Source organism: Peromyscus californicus, unplaced genomic scaffold (genome assembly GCF_007827085.1).
Source record: "Peromyscus californicus insignis strain IS unplaced genomic scaffold, ASM782708v3 Scaffold_18__1_contigs__length_77618521, whole genome shotgun sequence".
NCBI lineage: Eukaryota > Metazoa > Chordata > Mammalia > Rodentia > Cricetidae > Peromyscus > Peromyscus californicus.
In genome coordinates this window covers 59,256,209-59,269,714 of record NW_026294480.1, presented here as the reverse complement: position 1 = coordinate 59,269,714, position 13,506 = coordinate 59,256,209, and the positions used below count along the sequence as shown (strand labels likewise).

At 38.8% G+C, this 13,506-nt stretch overlaps 1 protein-coding gene across 4 annotated transcripts in view; it reads left to right on the top strand.

Moving 5' to 3' along the window:
- Positions 1–13,506, top strand: part of Ap3b1 (adaptor related protein complex 3 subunit beta 1) — a 218,690-nt gene that overhangs the window by 94,055 nt on the left and 111,129 nt on the right. For all 4 annotated transcript variants that reach the window (XM_052743550.1, XM_052743548.1, XM_052743551.1 and 1 more), the window contains 5 exons: positions 1,945–1,999; positions 2,089–2,160; positions 4,587–4,649; positions 6,948–7,080; positions 12,033–12,142. In XM_052743550.1, coding sequence (XP_052599510.1) covers positions 1,945–1,999; positions 2,089–2,160; positions 4,587–4,649; positions 6,948–7,080; positions 12,033–12,142 — 433 coding nt within the window. The remainder of the gene's footprint in view (positions 1–1,944; positions 2,000–2,088; positions 2,161–4,586; positions 4,650–6,947; positions 7,081–12,032; positions 12,143–13,506) is intronic.

Genomic DNA, 13,506 nt, shown 5'->3' with positions numbered 1-13,506 from the left:
CTTTTGAGCCTGGATTATATAATTGACTACTTCATAAATAAGGTCTCATACTTAATGGGTTATTATAAAATGATATCATCTTAATGAAAAAGAAATGGAAGTTTTTAGCTTCAAGTCCAGAGAGATTAAATTATGTTGCAACATAGAACGTGCATTTTGCTTTGTTGGGGATGGCAGTCTTGCTGTTTTGAAGTTTTAGTTATTCTGAAATCACTGAAACCTCTACTGAAGTGTTCTCAGCTAGCTTTGCTCAGTGTGTTGAATCTGACCTCAGAGCAGTGGTTCCCAACCTTCCTAACACTCGACCCTTTAATACAGTTCCTCATTTGGTGACCGCAACTATAAAATTATTTTTGTTACTACTTCATAACAGTAATTTTGCTACTGTTATGAATCACAGTGTAAATATCTGTGTTTTCCCATGGTCTTAGGTGACCCCTCGGAAAGGGTTGTTTGGCCCTCAGAGGGGTCACGACCCATAGGTTAAGAACCATTTTCTTAGAATAATACAGAGGCCATGTCATGTTGCCTGTGGCAGGGCCCTGCTTCACATAAAATTGGAATGTTCAATCACTAGTTTCTTCAGTTTTAAAAACAACTATGTATTTTTGTTGTTTTGATTGTGTGTGTGTGTGTGTGTGTGTGTGTGTGTGTGTGTGTGTGTGTGTGTGTATGTATGTGTGAGCGATGGTATATGCATGTGTGTTAGTAGGGCTGTATATGTGTGTGATTTGTGTGCACGTGTGTTCCTGGGGCATATGGAGACCAGAGGAGGATGTCTGCTATTCTGCTCTGACTTTATGCCAGATTCCCTTGACACAAGGTCTCTTATTAACTGGTAGGCTGGTGACTGCAAGCTCTGGGGAGCCTGCTGCCTTCCCCTCCCTTCACGGCCTTGGAGTTTCAGGCTCCCAGGCGTCCCTCTCAGCCTAGGGGCTGGGGATTTGAATAGTCTTCTTGTCTGCACAGCAAGCCCTGCTGTCTGCTAAATCCTCCCCTTAACCCCTAAGAGTAGCTGCTAGAAAATAGTTACTCCTTTAATAAGCCCTGAGCTCTTTCGTTTCCTGTATGATAGCTAGAACATGCCACCTTTTAAAACTTCCCTTCGTATAATTCAGTTGTTCAGATCAGCAATCTCAAACAAACAAACAAAAAAAACTTAAAAAGAGTTGTCATGATGAGTTCTTTCATTAGAGTTTTAAAGTTAGCATTAGGCTTTTTATGTTTAAAAACGTCATCCATTGTTCTGTTGGTCAGTGTGCCCTAGACATTTCCCAGTGCTAGCTGTTCGTTTGAATTGTTTTCTTTCCTTTAGAGCACACCTGCATGAACCGGGATGGGAAGGTGTGTGCTGATCTGTCCCTCACTCCTAAGGGTCCACAGTCCCAGCCCTTGCTCATCGACTGCTGTCTGAGAAACAAATCAGAAGCGGTTTCATTCAGTGCTGCTTTTTTCATTGGATAGTTCAAATGTTACTAGTATGATCTGGAATGGTTCTTTGATATAAGGTCCTTACCAGATTAATGTGAATTTAATGTCCCTTTGGTAGATATTAGGACTTAGGGATAGCATAATGGGCCTTCGTTTTGACTTACGATTGAGTGACACTGTGGAGCCTCTGCTAAGGATTTGAGTTAGCACTGTGATCACCTTTCCTTCGTGTGTGCAAAGCAGCAGTATTGGCCTTGTCGTTTAGAGGTGCAGTATTACAAAAATTAGTTCTGACTCTATCTCATGATATACCTACCACACATAACTTCTTAGTATTCCAGAGGAAAAATGCATTGGAAAGAAGATATAAATGCCTTATATTTATTAAAAACTTAGGATATTGTATTTAAGAATTTTGTTCACACTGAGTTTTCTTATAGATTATCTTCAATGTATTATTTTTTCAAAGATGTTTCATTGGCTATACCTACTGAAATTTCTTTTAACTTCTAGGGAGGTGCAGTATATTGTCTTACAGAATATTGCAACCATGTCAATTCAGAGAAAGGTATGTATATTGTGAGCATTTGATTCAAAGAAGCGAACAAGCATACTGCTGTGGCAAATGTACTTACGTATTTCTTTTTGTTGACCCAGGGTATGTTTGAACCTTACCTGAAGAGTTTCTATGTCAGGTCCACTGATCCAACTATGATCAAGACTCTGAAGGTCCGTATGTTTCGTACAGGTTCTCTACCAACTGTGTACTTTGAAGAGATATTGCAGTAGCTTCTGGCATCTGTAAAATATGGTTTTTTGTGTGTGCCTGTGTGTGTTCAGGTGTGCGTGCATGCAGAAGCCAGAGAACAACCTTGGGTGGTGTTCCTCAGGTGCCAGGTTGTTTTTTTTTTGTTTGTTTGTTTGTTTGTTTTTTTGAGACAAATTCTCTCAGTGGCCTGGAACTCCCCAACTAGACAAGGAAGGCTGTCAAGTGAATGCCAGGAGTCCTGCCTCTGTCCCCAGCTCCAAGAAGTGCATGCCACATGTCCAACACTTTGTATGTGGATAGGGATCATTTCAAGTCCTTGTGTTTACATTTTGCCAACTGAGCTATTTCCCCAGCTCTGTAAATTATAGTCTTTTTTTTTAAACGTATTTGAAAATTGTCCTTTATACTTTGCCTGTATTATTATGTGCTGGTTATTTTGTTACTTTCAGATGTGTTAGTTGCCTATATCTCAGATAACTTAACATGCTGAAAGAGACAGGTATATACATAAATAAATTTAGTACTTTGTGCTTTAAACAGACAATGGAGATTTAAGTCCTATACTAAATAAAAGATGGGGCTGATTCTGTGGGAGATTTGTGGAAAATGATATTTGGAAGGATTTAAAGTCACCTTTTTTTGTGAATGTTTTTGTGGTTGCTAGGGTGTGTGGGTGTTGTAGAGGCCTGGGAGTAGCCTAAGTAGTTTTGCCACCACAGAGACATGAAAGTGTAGAGTGCCGTGAGGGCTACAGAATGTGGTGGTGAGACAGCGTGGCCTTAGACAGAGCAGGAAGTGCCTGGAAATACACTCAGGCATGGGGACATTTCTGCATACCATGTGCTGTATCAGAGACATTAAAAACTAACGGAGAAAGAATAGACGTTCTTTAAATATTGAGACAGTGTTATTCTCTTGGAAACTGGGTTTACTCACAAGAAAATTGGGGTAACACAAACAGTATGATATTTTTAATGTCAACAACAAACAGAGTCCTGCTTTATAATTATGAAACATTACAAGTCATAACTGTGAGCAGAAGGACTGGATATTTTTACAGCAAAGGGAGGAACAAAATGCTTTATTTGATATTGAGTTGGATCTTTGCGTTTACTTACTATTGAGGTAGTTAGTGAAACATAAACATATAAAACAGTTGTGTGGAAACAAAACCTTGATGTTAATTTCCTGATTGTTCTGATTTGTCTCATTCCATCAAACCTGTCTTTATTTATAGGCAGCAGGATTTGAGGTGGTTTTGCAGCAGTTTGGCAACTCTGTCCTATGTATTTTAGTGAAAAACAGTTCTGTGTAATATACATATAGATTTAAAAAGTGGGTTTGAGGCTATTTTTTTAAAAGTTGTCTGAACAAAGACTGGTGTCATTTGTTTCAGTGATAGGGTGTTTGATTGGCATGCTCAAAGACCTAGGTTAGTTCCCAGTACTGCCAAAATAATGTTTTTAAATTTTAAAAATATTTTAAAATAACTACCCCATGTGTTACTGCTGGCTTGTAATGCCAGACTTCAGAGGGAGAGATAATGATGCTTGGTCATTAGTTACATAGTAAGTTTGAAGCCTGCCTGAGACTTTGACTCTCCCTTGCACTAAAAAATTCTTGTCTCAATATTTTTATCAAAATAAAATGACTAGTCAAGCTATGTTTTTAGAGAACAGATTCCCAATAGATATAGCAAAATAAGTGATAAAATAATTTTACACAGAATATATAAAGAACTTCTTTTACAGTCTGTGCCTTTTAATTAGAATGTTTATATCATTTATTTTTAATGTAGTACTTGATATGAATGTACTGGTAGATATCTTGAGTTGTGTTTTTTGTTGGTCTCATGTTTGTGCCTACCTTTAGAATAATTAAATATTTTATGGGATAAGCATATTTCTAGCAACCTCAGTGGAAATAGACTTTTAATTTCACACTTCTTACATTTATAAATTCTGGAATAGAGATTGAAATTGTCTAAGTGTCTGGGAAGGGAGGATTTGAGATAGCCAATCAAGAAAGTTAATTGGGATCTGGAAAACAGAAGTATTACATGAAGGGCAAGTTGTTTTCTTACTTTATTAATAAAAAATAAAAGTTGAGCTAACAAATTGTTTAGGTTAATTAGATATAAATTGTAAAATTAAGACAATTAGTGAAGATGTGGGATTCTTTTCCTAATTATTTTCTAAGAACTATGTAATTATCTAGTCTCTGTAGACTTGAGGAAACAGACTAAGACTACCTCAAGGATACAAAGCCTCACACGACAGTGATTTTAAAAAAAAAAATCAACTTTCAATTGGAGGTTTAGCCTCTATGAAATTCACCTTTTTATTTGTGTTTTAAAATGTTTACTTTCTCCTTTTCTCTATTGTAGCTTGAAATCTTGACAAACTTGGCAAATGAAGCCAACATATCAACTCTTCTTCGAGAATTTCAGGTTTGTATACTAATGCTAATTATAGTTTCTGAAATATGTTCAATCTTAAGTTGAATATGCCTCCTACTCAGTCTAGAAATATGCAGCTGCATAAATAAAACAGATTTAGGAAAAGATCAGCAATTGGGAATTTTTCTGCTTTCGAGAATAAACATTAACTACAAATGCACGACGTAAAGTAAATGGTCATATGCTTCCTTCTCTGTTTCCATAGCACTGGCTCATCAATGGGCTCAAAGTCTGTTTTTGTAGGGATTCTGTCCATGCTGCTACCATCAGCTGTTCTTCCTGTGCTCTGAACGCACTTTGTGTGCCTGTGAGAACACGTCATTGCTTACCTGGTTAATTGAGTGCCTCTATTTTAGGTTGCTCCTTTAAGCTATGTTATTGGAGTATTGGAGTGCTTAGATACATTTGTGTGGGGAGTGGTGACTCCAGCGTGTTGTCTTCTGGTAAAGGTGCTGGCCACCAAGCCTGACGGCCCGAGTTCGGTCTCCAGGACCCACATTGTAGAAGGAGAGAGTCTATTTTGATTAGTTTATTACATTGGCTTTATGCCCTTTATGATGGAGAATCAACTTAGAAGCCTTCCTTGAGGAGCACAGCTGTAATCGACCTGTGTCAGTGTTCAGAGCCTCATCCTATACAGCAACCCTGGAGTTCTCACCAGCTTTCAGTGGTTACAGATTTAATGAATTCTGTGGCTGTGATTGTTCCCTAAGCCCACACTAAATTTCTTTTTACCTGTGTATGACACCTTTTAAAAAAAAATGTATTATTACTTTTATACTCTGGTCCAGAGTGGTACAACGTCACTGCATGCCCACAATTATTTTGTTCTTACCTGGGTCACTGAACTTGTGTGCTATATAATACTTTTTTCTGGAAAAATTAGTGATAGTGTTGGCATGCTGTAGAGCTCTCCTCATATTGGCGTGCCAGAAAATTGGCTTTCTCCAGCTCTTTCTGAGTGCCTTAGGCTAGAGAGTGTTGTTGGTGTTAATTTGCATTGCTCATACACACTTATTTCATTCTAGCTGTTGGTCCTTGCCTTGCCCCTTTCTTTCCTTTGCTGGGTAATCCCATCATCAATCTGTACTTGCCGGGCCTCCAGGACAGCAGGGGGCACACCTTTGTGTTCTCTGGAGTAGTCAGTGAGCCTCTTGCAGGGTGTGTGGTCCGCTTCTTACTGTGAGCGTGTTGTGTAAGGTCCACTTTCCAGGGGAACTTTCAATCTCTCCTTTGGTCTGTGTCTGTATTTTCTTTATACTTACAATTTGCTCATAATAACTGAGTGAGATGGGGAGTTTCCTCCACAACTCTACTGCATTCTTTGCAATTATAGCAGTGAGACTGTCTGTGTGGGAGCAGTTTTAAGTCTACTTTGCTTTTCCTTTCATGGAACTAGAAAGCTCCCCTTGTTTCTTGAACTTTCATCATCTCCTGGAGACTTTGCACTCAATTCCTATATTGTTTCCATATCTTTTGTTTTTTTTCCCCCTTTGATTTCTCATTAGATAACTGTTTTAATGCATATTCTTTTTAGATACCCATAGAGTCAATTCTGTACTACATACTTAGAATTTGGGGCTAGGAATCTTTTTTAAAAATAAAAGCTTGGCTTTTAAACTTAGAAAGTTGTAACCAAAGTCACCAAGTTCCTAAGGTGGTCAGAAGGTTAGTAGGGGCCGTTTGCTTCCTTTTGCTAGTCAGAGCTGTTTCCAGTTTACATCACTCCGTCTCTGCGCCGTTCTCTTTGAACTCTGATGACTGATTTTGTGAACTAGAACTGTAGCCTTAGTGAAGCACCAGTCACTATAGCTGCTGGACCTTGGCTGGCGCTCTTAAACCTTCCATCCCAGCGGCTGATTGTCGGCTGTCAGCACATTGGGCCTTTTTCCTTTTCTCTGAACTTCTAGTGTCTGCAAAGGTGAGCCCTTCTCTCCATGAGCTCACAGGTACTGCTGGTTAAATGAACTGAACCCTCCACAGAGCATGTTCTCAGCATCTTTCCAACCCAGCTCTTAAGCTAATTGCTGTCTTCGGGTGACCTCCCCATTCTCCGTTCTGGAGCCTCCAGACACTGGCTGCAGGTGAACGACCCTGGCTTGAAATGTACCTTTGCTATAGAAGAAGCACGTTATGTAACAAGAGAAAAATGAAGTGAGCAATCACTTGGCTCCTGTTGGCCTTAAGAGAGGACTGTGTATTCTAAATTCTTTCATCTTGACAAAGCTGTCAAAATTAGCTTGTATTCACTTGATAATCCCAGTGCTGAAACTAATCAAACTGTTTTAGACCTACGTGAAAAGCCAGGACAAACAGTTTGCAGCAGCCACTATTCAGACGATAGGCAGATGTGCAACCAGCATCACCGAAGTCTCCGACACGTGCCTCAATGGCCTGGTCTGTTTGCTGTCCAACAGGGATGGTGAGTTCACGCTTTCATTTTATTTTCCCATAATTTATAATTGGATGTTCCGGCACAGCCTGCAGCGGCAGTCTTTTGTGTATTATCTTTTGTTTGTTTTTCTATATATCAATATACTCACAGTAAGTAGCAGTTTTATTCTTGATTTGCATGTAAATTCATTTCAAAAAATAGATTAGATAATTAACCATATTTGTTTTGTCCCCATACGACAGTGTATCTTACTCATTCTCTTACCACTGCCTCATACCCTTTCTGCAACTTCTCTGTGACTGTCTCTTACTGACATGGAAGGCATGCATAATATCGGTTCACCTGCAGAGGGTGCTAGAAGCAGGCAAATGACTATAACCTGGAGCAGTGGCTGGACCAAAACATGGGAGCAGGGAACCCTCAGCCTTTAGTCCTCCAGAAAGTCACCCAGCGCTTCGCCCGAAGACAAATTCAACTTGGCCCCCGTCATGTGGCGCAGCTTCATGTGTGCCCAAATATTAGTGAAGTGTTCTCAGAAATGGGATAGTCAAATTCATCACCTAAGTGTTGCACTGCTCTGGGCCAAAGTGCCTGTTCTCTCTGTGGTTACAGTTTGTGAATTAGATGAACCAGTTAGAGAAAACAAGTTAACTTTGCACCTTTATTTACAAGATTTCTATTAGAATTGTACAGAGGATTAAAATGAGTGTTTTCTAAGGGAATGTATAAGCTGTGTAAAATCTTTGAAATTATTTATTGATTTTTATATATAATTACATTATATCTCGATACAGATATGTGTGAGAAAGCACTCATGGAGTCAAACATAGCAAAAATTGATTATATTTACATTTTACTTGAAGAATAACTTTTTACTACAATGATTAATTTATCCATAGACCCCCCATATGTAGATAGTCCTAGAAAATGCTATTATGTTGTGATAAGTACTAATGGGGAGCCCATGAAAAACTGAAACCAAGCAAACAGTAAAGCAGAATTTATTCCTGAATAACTCTGATTTGTGTATGTGTGTGTGTGTGTGTGTGTGTGTGTGTGTGCGCATGCGCGCGCGCACACACACACAGTCACATAGTTTCACCTACAAACTTTTAATTGCCAGAACATTTTCCTATGTAAATATTAAAACTCAAATAAGTTCCACCAAATTAACAAGGAAAGAAATTTCTAAATTGTTTACATGTGCAGGTAAACAAGAAAGAATAGCATAAATGTTGTCCATGGTGTCCAGTTCACTTCAAACAGTAACATTTTGTCTCTGTTTCTAAGTCACAGTTTCAGGTGTAGCTGTAGAAACACTTTTTATTCCTGTGTCTTTGATAATGACTTTCTGTGGCTTGCATAAGGCTTGCTAGTGGTAGTTGCTTTATGATATCCTTTGTTAAAAAGCTATCAGAAATTAGGGAGAATACAACAGTCTTTTTAAATACAAAGCATAGCACAAGTGTGTGCCCATTTTTTTTGATCTTTTTTTCTGATGAGACATGTTTATATTAATTTTAAAGTAATTATTTCTATAACATACTGGTTATTTTTTAAAAGTTTATTTTCTTTGATTTCAAAGAATCTTTTGAAGCAGACTTGAAGCTTGTCATAAAATAGCCCATTATTGGTGTGAAAGATTAATTTGAAAAACGGATTTCTTAAGGCTCTTTAGTATGAGAAATTCACATTTCAATTGACTTAGGATAATTTAATTGGCTGTCATAGTTTATTTTAGGTAACATATTAACAGGATCTGTTTGACTGAGTAACCTTGTTGGCACCTACTATAAACTAAAAGAATTAGATGGAAGGTTATTTTTCAATTTTGTTTAGTTTTTTATAATTCAGTAAGCATTTAGTGAGAATTTGAATCTGTAGAGATATTTAACAAATGTTGAGTAGATTAATAAGATATTCATTTAGCTTGTAAAAGTCTCTGCCTTTATGGCCCTCACGGTCTGATGGAAGGAGACAGTAACATAACATAAATATGTTATAGTTTCCCCATCTACTTCTCTTACTTTATTGCCGGCTATTTGTATTTGTGTAGCAGTAGACTGCCTGCTTGGGTGTTAATGTTCTCTTGAGTGCTCGCCAGCCTACCTGTACTCCAGGTTCTGTGACTGTACCATGAGGGTGACAGGAGACTGTACTCAGTGTAGTGTGGTTGCGTTTTGTTGACAACAGGAGGGAGACTAGAAGAGACCCAGAACACAAGGAGTATTTTTGCTTGTAGTCATAGAATATTCTAAGAGTTCAAAGGGTACTTTAGGTGCTTAGCTTAAATTATGGACAAAATCATAGAATTCTATTCGGCTTCCTTTTTCATCTTTAAAACAATACATTACAGGACAAAAATGAAATGTAGTATTTTTGCAAATTGAAGTCTTAATATTCTGCCTTTCTCATGGAGTAACACATGGTGCTGAAGTCTTTGAGCATAGCTGGTTTTATATAGCTGAGGGAATGAGAAGCAGACACCTGTGGTGTCTGGACAGTGAATCCCAGGGTTGCCAGGTACTAGAAAACCACATTCTTACTCGATGTGGACAAGGGGACTTTGCAGCCTTGACCAAGTTGAGGTTCTGGAGACGGATTCTCTGAATGGTGGTGTAATCTGGAGCCCTTATGGAAAAATTAGATGATTATGGAAGCAGAAATCAAAGATGTGATGGACCAAGGGGGCAGGTCAACTCCTTGAAACGGGAACTACAAGAAGTGGGTTTTCCTCAGGCCCTGCCGAGGCCCTGTTGTCACCTTGCTTTTTGGACTCCTAAGACCCATGCTTGCCTTCTCATCAGGGACTAGTGGGATAGAAATGTGTTGCTTTAAGCCGTGTTTGTAGTAATCGTTGACAGTAGTAATTGGAAGGTAATTTAGCTCCAGAAGATAAATGGTGCCGAGTATACATTTCAGTGTAGTCAATTCTGTCTCAGCATGGCTACACATTTCTGTTATGCAATATCTTTTCCCATTTTAGCAACTTTGCAATACATATTTTTTAAATACTGGATTCTTTAAGACCATATTTAGTATATTTTCTTTGCATATTACTTATTTACCCAAATATATTTTTCCTTGGAGACTCTGAAGTGGTCTGACATTATTTATATAATTCATATATAATCACCTTGAATTATTTTTGTTTCCTCTTAGCACAGCAGTGGTCTTATATATAAGTAACATTTGCTTGTAGTTTTAGAATATTCTAAGAGTTCAAAGGGTACATTAGGTGCTTAGCTTGAATTATGGACAAAGTCATAGAATTCTAATCTGCTTCCTTATACATTTTCAAAGTGATACATTACAGGACAAAAATGAAATGTAGTATTTTTGTAAACTGAAGCCTTAATATTAAATATTAGTTCCCTAATGTTTATTAATTTAGAAAAAGATATAGTTTGAAGTGTATATATTTACTCATTTCATTTATATTCTTAAGAGTTAATGTTTTTCAATGAAAAATCTAACAATACAGATTGTGGTATTTTGTGTGGTATTAAACCTTTGAAGTATATGCCAGGAGATTTTCTAATGTCTATGAAACTCTTAATTTTTTTTAAAGTAAAAATTCTGCATAAAGACAGCATGTACTGATTTTTTGGCATTTTCGGCATTAATAATAGTTCTGTAAGTACTTGCCATACAAGGAGGAGGACCTGAGTTCAGATCCCAGCACCCATAAAAGCCAGGCAAGGCGGTATGTGTCTATCCTCCAATGTGGGGAGGCGAAGACAGAAGGATCCCTGAGGGTTGCTGGCCAGTGTTGTTGAGTCAGTGAATTCCAGGTTCAGTGAGAGACCCTGTCAAAAAGGGTGGAAAATGACCACGAAAGGCCGCCAGTCTTGGCCTCTGGCCTCTGCAAGTGTGCACAAATGCATGCATGCATGCATGTACAGCACAGCTACAAACACAGTCCGACACAAACACGCACATGCACACAAAGTTGTAGCTCATGTCAGATTTGCTCCAGAAGGTCAGATGCTTGGATACTGGGATATCGTGTGTCTCTACTGGAGCCTCCACAAAGGTGACTAGACTACTGGTTAGCCATCCAAAGCCCAGCTTGTAGTTTGCTTCTTAATCACTCACAGTAGCAATTATATTAGTAAAGTCCTTGCAAGAAGCAGATGGAATACTTGAAAGGGATAGTTAAAGGGGATTTGCTGAAGGAACTGCAAGGTATGGGCAGGATTGAGGCAAAGGATAAGATACAGTCTGACACCTGTTGGCTAAAGAGTATGCGAAGCCAACCACAAAGCAGTCTCCAGACAGAGCAGCCTCTGAGGGCACTAAGTTGGGTAGGTAGGTGGCATGGATTTACATGTGCTTACTTATAAGGGACATTATTATTTCTAGGGTCTCTCAAAAGAAAGCACTGGGAAATACATGTTATACACATCACAGATTCACACATGACACATAAATTCAGGCATACACATATACTTATTTAATAATCTATTTGCACTTAAGTCCCACAAAGACTGCACCATCTAATTTCCATCTCAGCACACGTGGAGGCAATCAGCTCATGGTCACACTTCTTTTGACACTGAAGTGAATGCTGTTTCTATGGTGATTTCATCCCTGCTACTCCTAATCCTTACTGTTTCTGGATGCATCACTTTGGCAGGGTTTGGTGTGGTTGTCTCTCCCCCCCCCCCCCCTCCTATTTAGTATAGAATAGGGCACAATGCTTAGATGGTAGGTGTTTGATTATGTAGAGGCTTTGGCTAAAAGCCAAAAGTACTGTCGACTGTGGAGCATAATGTAACTATGGTTGCAGAGGCCAGAGATTGAAGTGAATTCTGCAAAAGGCAATTCAGCAAACACTGAAGAGCACGTTTGAGATTACTTTTTTCATGTATTTAAAGCATTGAGAATCTTTTGTTGATTGGAATTTGCATTTTACCAGGCAGATTGCAATTGAATTGATTATACATATTTAATATGACAATCTTTGTGTCTTTTAGAAATAGTTGTTGCTGAAAGTGTGGTTGTTATAAAGAAATTGTTGCAAATGCAGCCTGCACAGCATGGTGAAATTATTAAACATATGGCCAGACTCCTGGACAGTATCACTGTGAGTATCCCTGAGTCCTGCTGAAGTGACTCAGTCTTCTTTTCTTAAGTGGTTATCCCAAAGTGTAATGGTTACTATAACTGTGATGTCTGAGTTTAAATTTTGTCATTAAGATTTGGTTCTCAAGAGGCCAGTCTGGTCTACAGAGTGAGTTCCAGAACAGCCAAGGCTACATAGAGAGATCCTGTCTGGAACCTCACCACCACCACCAAAAAAAAAAAAAAAAGAAAAAAAAGAAAGAAAGAAAACTGGTTGTGCTTTAGAGAGGGCTACAGACCTGAAGGAGGAGAGGGAGCCTGGCAGTGCTGGGTGGAATGAGACCGTGCAGTCTTTGTGGGACTTGAGTGCAAACAGGAGATAGTAAATACGACTGTGTCTATGCCTGGATTTTTGTGTCACGTGTGAATCTGTGATGGGTATAACATGTATTTCCAAGTGCTGTCTTTTGAGAGACCCTAGAAATAATAATATCCCTTATCAGTAAGCACATTGTGTGCAGGGGTCGGGGTCTTCTGTTATTGTTGAGATGTTCTCTAATTCCATAAAGTTTACATTTTAAAGTGTATTATTCAGTAGGGTTTGGTATACTCAGATATTTTCATTGCCCTTAAATAATGACCCCATGCTTAAAGCCCCAGCCCCCTCTCTCCCCTTACCACCACTAACTTATGTTTGTTTCTGTGGGCTTGTTGTCTCTTGGTATTTTATATAAGCAGATTCATATAGTATGTGACCTTGTTTTCTTTCACTTAGCATGTTCTTAAGTTTATACTTTTTAAAGTGAAAATAATTTTTTACATGGATTATTTTCTGTGTGGGCATGTGTGCCCAGCTTCTGTATGGAGGTCGGAGGACAGTGTTTGGGAGTCAGTTTTCTCCTTCCAGCACATGGGTTCTGGGGACTGAGCGCCAGTCCTCAGGCTAGGCGCCGAGTGCTTCTGTGAGCTGAGCTCCGGGCTGCCTCAGTATTGCTCTTTAAATACCATTCTTTCTTCAGATCTGGTGTTCTTAGAGAAATGCCTGGTTTCAGAGGCAAGATGAGGAAATAAAAACCAGTGTGAACTTGGATCATCATGTTGAGACAAAGAAAATATGTGGAGCTGTATTTAGAGAATGATAGAGCCATATTTAAAGAACGCAAAAGAAAAACAAGAACTATCCAAGAGCCCAGATGAGGAGCTTCCACCGACCAAAGTTCAAGACAGTGACAGGAGATTAGTGGATATGTGGCAGTCTCCCATCTGCCCTGAGTGAATGCATGAATGGATAAACAGTTGAGCAGACAGCTTACAAATCTGGAAGGAACGATAGGACTAGAATTTCACTGTCTGCTGACCATTGAGATACGGATTCATGGGAGAATT